The sequence below is a fragment of the Lipophrys pholis genome (genome assembly GCF_963383615.2).
Source record: "Lipophrys pholis genome assembly, chromosome: 13".
Lineage (NCBI taxonomy): Eukaryota > Metazoa > Chordata > Actinopteri > Blenniiformes > Blenniidae > Lipophrys > Lipophrys pholis.
The window spans coordinates 17,627,941-17,636,445 of NC_137632.1; the positions used below are offsets into that span (position 1 = coordinate 17,627,941).

The window sequence follows — 8,505 nt, forward strand, 5'->3', positions numbered from 1 at the left end:
TAACTTTCATTATATTTACTTTTCTTTCATTTGTTTGGTTGACAAGGGGCGTCACAAGGTGAACTATTGAATATGTAAAGCATCTGAACTGTCAGCCAATGGTACAGCATCAGAGAAGATTAAGTTTGCAAAAGTCAACCTTTCCTCACTTCTCCCAGTGAGCTTAGATCAAACTATCCAACTCATGCTTGAATGACTTTCATGACCCTGTGTTTGAACGACGAGCCAGCAGGATGAATAACGTATCTGGTACCGTTCTGTATTTTACACTGTCTGGCTTCAGTACAACAGTCAACTACAAAGCTGTACTTTTCTCTCTGACTTTACTATGTTATTTCCTTATTGTGTTTGTGAATTTGTCTCTCATTTTGACCATAATAATGGATCGAAACCTCCATGAACCCATGTATATATTCTTGTGTTTTTTGTGTATTAATGGACTTTATGGAGCTGCAGGATTTTACCCTAAATTTGCCTTTGATCTGCTGTCTGATGTCCAGGTGATTTCATACGTGGGATGCCTTTTCCAAGTTTTTGTTCTTTATTCCAATGTGAAGGTGGACTACTCCATATTAGTGGCGATGGCCTTTGATAGATATGTGGCCATATGTCGACCCCTGGAGTATCACTCTGTGATGTCTGTGAGGAACACCACTCTGTTGCTTATTCTGTGCTGGATCATCCCCATGAGCCTTGACACTACAATAGTAATTTTAGCTTCAAGACTTAAACTATGTGGCTCCAGAATAGACAAACTTTACTGTGAGAACTGGTCGATTGTTAAACTTGCGTGTGGTTCAACAACAGCAAATGATATATTTGGATTGGTTGTTATTTCCTTTTATATATGTCACTTTCTCCTCATTGCACTGTCGTATACTCAGCTTGTAAAGGCGGCTTTAAACTCCAAAGAAGGCAGAAGGAAGTTTATGCAGACATGTATGCCACATTTATTTTGTCTGTTTAATGTCGCAACTGCTCTGCTTTTCGACATAATGTACTCGAGGTATGGATCAGGATCCATGACGCAGGATTTAAAGAACTTCATGGCCATTCAGTTTATCGTTTTTCCACCTATTCTGAACCCTGTTATTTATGGACTGATCCTGACTAAAATTCGAAACCGAATGATATATTTGATTCAGATAACACACCAGCAAGTTACTTTGAAATGCAGATTATGTAATTGTGCAGATGATAATCTAATATCACCGAACGACAGAAAAAAAAGATGGAGCCAAACTGTCCACACAAGGAAAAACTGAATATCAATAAAGTCTAAATGGATATATGTGAATGTTATGACTGAAATCCACTTCATCACATGAAAAATAAGGGACCAACTTGATGTAGACTTTGCAGTTTTATTGCATTGCACTGTTTATAATTTTGTTTATTGAATGTCATTGTAAGAACATCATCATAAATGTGATCTTGTTTTTTTTAGGGGGGGTTCCAACTAGTTTGATGGGTAAGTTTGAACATTTTAATGGGGAAACATAATTCATCAACTGTTATGAAGACTGAGCGACTTTCACTAATATGTTGACGTATAAATACAATGAAGCTCTTTTTGTCTATGTTCAACGCATGATGTGAATTTTAATACTTATAGAAAAACAATGCATCAGAAGTTGACACGGAGACATTTGAACTTTCTTCTCAAAAATATTAGTTCATTTTAAATTTCATGGAAACACGTTCACGTCGGCCTCCTCCTGTCTCACCAGACGATGGGCTGCACCAGGTTGAATCAGGTCTGAACGCTGCATCTTCTTGTGTGGCTATGAAGTCCAACACTCATTAAAACTGATGTTTTCCTGCAATGTTGCTTCATTTAACATCACGGATTTCAACATTACTCAAGCTTAAATTTCCATACTTATGATCATCAAAATCACCAGTCACTACGATTAATTTTACAATATAATGAATTAGAAGTATTATGAATTGTTCTATTTACATCACAGAATAAGTACTCAAAATCTTTTGGGGATCATATGTCAATATCTACTTGTCACAGGGTCAAATGACTTGTGCATTATTTATATACGGTTGTACAGTATAAAATAAAGGATTTCATGCAAGAAGATGATTACATTTTCTTTATTCATAATTAGTGCTGTCAAAAATAACTGCTAATAATTGATTTAATTGATTTGAAATGTTTAACTCGTTAATTTTTTTTTCAACCTGATTAACACAATTTTATTTATGTCCGGTTTTTATTTCTTTATTTATTTGACTCCCTTACCAGAGCAGCAGCATGTGCAGCATCTATGGATGCAGCACCGTGACAACAGAGCAGCACACATCCAGGTGGAATAATATTAAGGCATAAAGTTTGACTTTAAAAAGCTCCCTGATGGCTGATTGAGAAACTGAAAGTCGTTAGCTTTACTTTGTAAAGCCGAATTTAACGACCACGGACGGGGGGTAATTCTGCGACAAAACAGCAGGTTGCCATGTTGGCTGACCAGCAGCCACCAAACTGCTAAAGCTGGAGGAAAGACTAGCAGGTAAAATATTAATTTCTCCTCGTTCTCTCTTTCCCTGACTCTCCTGTATACTCTGTGTGCATGTGCTCTAGTGTGCATGCCGTCTCTCTCTCTCGTGTGTGTGTGTGTGTGTGTGTGTGTGTGTGTGTGTGTGTGTGTGTGTGTGTGTGTGTGTGTGTGTGTGTGTGTGTGTGTGTGGATATTACAGCTTATTATTGCCACTTTGTTCATGCATTATTTGCATTCATTGAAGCCCCGTTTCAACTGCACAAAAAGTGCAGGAATGGAGAGGTATGGTCAGGTATGGTTCGGGTTTCCACCGCAACCGTTTCTGCTACCCCTCCGTCGGGGTACGGGTCCGGTTTTGAGGAGCCGTTTGCTGCTTGGTCAGTGATTTACTGCACGCCCTCAATATTTTGATATGCCGGCTATATGAATCCTTTGTTGTTAACCTATTCAGCTTTGCACCGCTTGGTTTTTTTGTTTAGTTTTTTGCTGTGTATCTTTCATGTTGGTCCCGAAAGAGCAGACGCGAGGCAGGACGGAGACCGGGACTCTAGAGCAGGCGCTACGGCCGTTATCGATGCTCTACCGAGTCCACTCGTCATGTCTCCTCACTGGCCGGTGCTCCATTGCGTGAAGCGCCGCGTGCTGCCCCGGAGCTCCAGTTCCCCGACGCTGGAACCGGAGATGGTCCGAGCCCCGAGTGCCGGTGTCTGTCCTGGCATCACTTCCGCGATCTCTGCCCCCCATGTGGAAGTTGCGGCTGTCACAACAAGTGGCGCGACACCGCTACCGTTCGCTTTCTGGGAACCAACACGGAAGTTGCAGCTGCAGCTCTGCGGCTGCAAAAAAATTAATAAATCACTAAACAACTAGTGCAAAGCGGAGTATGTAAACAACAACAGAGGATTCATAAGGTCCAGATCTAGCGCCCCGGCTGAGATTACTGTTGCAACGTCACATGTCAGCAAAGCTCTAAACCCCGCCTACATTTTAACCGTACTCTTCGAAGGAAACGCGCACCAGATTTGGCTCTGGTTACGCTTTGCCATACTGCTCCGTACCACTCCGTTCCATTCCTGCACTTTTTGTGCGGTGGAAACGTGGCTTAAGTTTTGTAATATTGGAGCTGATCTTAGCCGTTTCTTGTATTTTGAGGCAATTTTGACATTTGAGCTTTATACCTGTTTTGGCTCTCTTTCCAGCAGTTGTGCATGTTTTGAACTGTCTTTTTGTTTTCTTTTAGTAATTCTAATCATTTTGGTTTCTCTAAAGCTGGTTTAGCATTTTTGGCCATTTATGGTGGTTTTAGCTATTTTTGTCATTTTAGAAAAACAAAACAAAAACCTGGTGTGTAATTAAGCTTAAAAAAAGCTAAAATATTTTTATAAATATAATTTTCTGAAGGCGTCAGGGAGCCACTACAGAAGGGCTAAAGAGTCCCATGTTGCTAAACCCAGGGTTAGAACAACCGAGAGACACATCAAAAAGGTCATGATAGAGCAGTTTAACATATACCAACAAGCTTTTGTGAACAACACCTTAAATGACCATTTTGACCAGTTTGAGGGAACAGGTTATTGTTGTGATCTGTCTGTTATGTGCCTGCGTGCTCCCCCCTCATCTCATTCTCCTCCATCTCCCCCCATTCCAATCTGTACCTATCTTATACCTCTCCAGTTGATCATTCCCCTAATTTGTGTTCACCACCATGACATAAAACTACATAATCTGGGCCATGTCTCACTGTTGTACATTGTGGTCCCACTTGTTTAAACACCATAACACAACAGACCCTTAAGTGGAACTGTGGCTGATGAATGACGCCTCGCTAAGAAAGACATATGATGGTGTCGCTGGATGTTTCCATGTATTGTTGAGTGACCTGCATTGGCTTGATATATGTACGTAGAGTGTTTCATTCAGGGCTGCACAGCAGTATAATAGTGAGGACAAAGAGAATGATCCAATATCAGGGTCCTTTTGTGTGTGTGTGTGTGTGTGTGTGTTACAGCTTATTATTGCCACTTTGTTCATGCATTATTTGCATTCATTGAAGCCCCGTTTCCACTGCACAAAAAGTGCAGGAATGTGTGTGTGTGTGTGTGTGTGTTATGTTTAGAAATTGGTAAAACTTTTGAACTGTCAGCAGATGACACACCTTCACCAGAAAAGAGGGAATTTCTCCTAAAGTTAAGCCATAACTGACTACATCAGGTGTCCCGTCATCAAATTGTCCAACACACGCCTGAATGATGTTTATAGTTCTGTGTTTCTACGATGACTCAGCAGGATGAATGATGTATCTGATGCAGGTCTGTACTTTTCACTGTCTGGCTTCATTGCAACACTCAGTAGTTTATTTCTATTATTCTTGAGCTCCTAAAACCAACAGAGTAATTTCATTTATTCCCCATGATTGTAGTCATACTTTACATTGAGGAGCTGAAATCAGGATCATTAACTTTCATTATATTTACTTTTCTTTCATTTGTTTGGTTGACAAGGGGCGTCACAAGATGAACTATTGAATATGTAAAGCATCTGAACTGTCAGCCAATGGTACAGCATCAGAGAAGATTAGGTCTGCAAAAGTCAACCTTTCCTCACTTCTCCCAGTGAGCTTAGATCAAACTATCCAACTCATGCTTGAATGACTTTCATGACCCTGTGTTTGAACGACGAGCCAGCAGGATGAATAACGTATCTGGTACCGTTCTGTATTTTACACTGTCTGGCTTCAGTACAACAGTCAACTACAAAGCTGTACTTTTCTCTCTGACTTTACTATGTTATTTCCTTATTGTGTTTGTGAATTTGTCTCTCATTTTGACCATAATAATGGATCGAAACCTCCATGAACCCATGTATATATTCTTGTGTTTTTTGTGTATTAATGGACTTTATGGAGCTGCAGGATTTTACCCTAAATTTGCCTTTGATCTGCTGTCTGATGTCCAGGTGATTTCATACGTGGGATGCCTTTTCCAAGTTTATGTTCTTTATTCCAATGTGAAGGTGGACTACTCCATATTAGTGGCGATGGCCTTTGATAGATATGTGGCCATATGTCGACCCCTGGAGTATCACTCTGTGATGTCTGTGAGGAACACCACTCTGTTGCTTAGTCTGTGCTGGATCATCCCCATGAGCCTTGACACTACAATAGTAATTTTAGCTTCAAGACTTAAACTATGTGGCTCCAGAATAGACAAACTTTACTGTGAGAACTGGTCGATTGTTAAACTTGCGTGTGGTTCAACAACAGCAAATGATATATTTGGATTGGTTGTTATTTCCTTTTATATATGTCATTTTCTCCTCATTGCACTGTCGTATACTCAGCTTGTAAAGGCGGCTTTAAACTCCAAAGAAGGCAGAAGGAAGTTTATGCAGACATGTATGCCACATTTATTTTGTCTGTTTAATGTCACAACTGCTCTGCTTTTTGATGTAATGTACTCGAGGTATGGATCAGGATCCATGACGCAGGATTTAAAGAACTTCATGGCCATTCAGTTTATCGTTTTTCCACCTATTCTGAACCCTGTTATTTATGGACTGATCCTGACTAAAATTCGAAACCGAATGATATATTTGATTCAGATAACACGCCAGCAAGTTACTTTGAAATGCAGATTATGTAATTGTGCAGATGATAATCTAATATCACCGAACGACAGAAAAAAAAGATGGAGCCAAACTGTCCACACAAGGAAAAACTGAATATCAATATAGTCCAAATCAAAGCCACTTCATTACATGAAAAACAAGGGACTAACTTGACGCAGTCTTTGCAGTTTTATCTCATCGCATTGTTTATGATTTTAGTTGAATTGTGTTTGTTTTGTCATTCTAAATACAAGTTTTTAACCTCGCTGACATGTTTCAGCTGCAGATGTGAAACATGTCAGCAAGGTAAAATAAAACATTTCCTGCATTTACCTGTCGTTAAAAAAAAAAAAAAAAAAAAGAGTCCAGCACATATGTTTATTGAACGTCATTGTAAGAACATCATCATAAATGCAATCTTGTTGGGGTTTTTTTTTGATTAGTTTGATGGGTAAGTTTGAACACCATAATGTGGAAACATAATTCATCAACTGTTATGAAGACTGAGCTACTTTCACTAATATGTTGATGTATAAATACAATGAAGCTCTTTTTGTCTATGTTCAACGCATGATGTGAATTTTAGTACTTATAGAGAAACAATGCATCACAAGTTGAAACGGAGACATTTGAACTTTTTATCGAAAAAATATTAGTTCATTTTAAATTTTCATGGAAACAAGACCTCTAAAACTGAGTGTGAAAGAAAACGATGGCGGGACGCTGGCTCACGGCCTCCACTTGCCCGAGGACACCCCAGATTATTTACACTCAAACATTTTCCCTGCAATGTTATTTCATTTGCAATTATTGTTCTATTTACATCACAGAATAAGTACTTGCAAAGCAAAACCTTTTCGGAATCCTTTCTGAATATCTACTTGTCACAGGGTCAACTCACTTGCTCATTGGTTACATACTGTTGTACAGCATCTTCTTGCATGAAATCCTTTATTCTATAATCACATTTTCTTTATTCATAATGCAAATGTCTGTGTTTTACAAGATATTTTAGTCTGACCGTTGGCAAAACAATTTAACATCTGCAATGCTTTGTGGTGTAAAGATTTGAGAAGTCCACTAATAACTGGACTGACTGAATTAATTCCCTTCAATGTCTCTGAATAAATGAAGAAGTAGCTCTCCTGGCTGATTGACCTGTTCAGTTAGATTTGGTTAATGGATGTAAACACTGCACATGCCTTTAAACTGGCATGAAGCGATAACTAGATTTGTCTGTCTTTGAACGTGTTTGACACTTTATGAGAATAAATGCAAAACAAGCACAATGACGAAATCCGTGTGGCATTATTTGAAATCTCCGGGCCAACTTTGATCTGTTTACTGTGACCTCCCCTGGTGGGCCCCAGCGGGAAGCGGCAGGCCTCAGGGAACCGACTGAGCTATAGCCAGATCATTATCATTCAGTGTGATCAATGAGCTGGCCTCATGGGGTGACCTGCAAAACAAAACTTTTGTGTAATTAGCGAAAGGACACTCACCATAATCAATAAAGCAGCACCATACTGTTACAGTCTGCCATTTCTATTTAACTTTACCCATTCTGCAAACATTTGTCATAGATTTTAGCTTTAATAATGAGTGCCCCTGAGGGGATGCTGCAGTTGTTTTTGAACCATTTCAGGTAGATATTTTTTTACAGGGTTAGTTAGTCATTAATGCCATCCTTCTCATGTTAATTAAACAGCAACTCCACTGCAGAGGGCCAGTTTGTGTGTGACTGGGTCAGCTTTGACAAGGCATTTCATGCTTGTTTAATTATTTCGTTACTTTTTTTTTTTTAATCTATCAATTGTGTTTTCAGTTGCTGTGTTTCTTACATTTAGTGGTTTGATTTCCTATTGCCCCTGAAGGAAACAGAAACCTTCACCATACCCAATCAATAGACGGGCAAGAGAACAGAGGACAGAGGGCAGCGGGGTGGGGGTGGGGTGGGGTGCTAAACATTTCACTACACATAACACCGCTACAGGGCTATTTAGTTCCAGGTACTGTACTTTAAGGAACCACAAAGATTCTGGTGCTCATCATCTGAAGTCATTTGAGTAAGATACCTACAATGTGATTATGACAATCAATGAAAGTAATAGAAAATACCTTGTCAACCAGTAATGATGCTTTATGTGCAATGGAAAGGCCAGCATTCTTCTTTGAATGCTTCTAAACAGGACTGTAAAGGTAAGTGGATTCCAAAACAACACTGGAAAAGAACGCTCTCGTAGCAAGTCGAATCCGAAAAGCCAGAAATGCTCAAGTCTTCCATTTGATCGCAACACAACAAATTAAATAAACAGTCAACACAAAACTGCAATGTAAAAAACTGTGTTTTAACCACGAAAGCACTTTACATTGTTAATCACTTTCCCACACA

The 8,505-nt window shown here is 39.4% G+C and overlaps 2 protein-coding genes across 2 annotated transcripts; both read left to right on the forward strand.

The window, feature by feature from the left end:
* Positions 1 to 233: 233 nt before the first annotated feature.
* Positions 234 to 1,763, forward strand: LOC308118686 (olfactory receptor 1D2-like; the record flags this gene model as incomplete). The annotated part of the gene is made up of 2 exons (XM_080478196.1): positions 234 to 1,160; positions 1,731 to 1,763. The coding sequence occupies 2 exons, from the start codon at positions 234 to 236 to the stop codon at positions 1,761 to 1,763; spliced, it is 960 nt and encodes a 319-aa protein (XP_080334322.1).
* A 3,432-nt stretch (positions 1,764 to 5,195) lies between these two features.
* Positions 5,196 to 7,553, forward strand: LOC308118687 (olfactory receptor 1D2-like; the record flags this gene model as incomplete). The annotated part of the gene is made up of 2 exons (XM_080478197.1): positions 5,196 to 6,118; positions 7,484 to 7,553. 2 exons carry the CDS (start codon positions 5,196 to 5,198, stop codon positions 7,551 to 7,553), a joined length of 993 nt encoding a protein of 330 aa, XP_080334323.1.
* Positions 7,554 to 8,505: the final 952 nt, after the last annotated feature.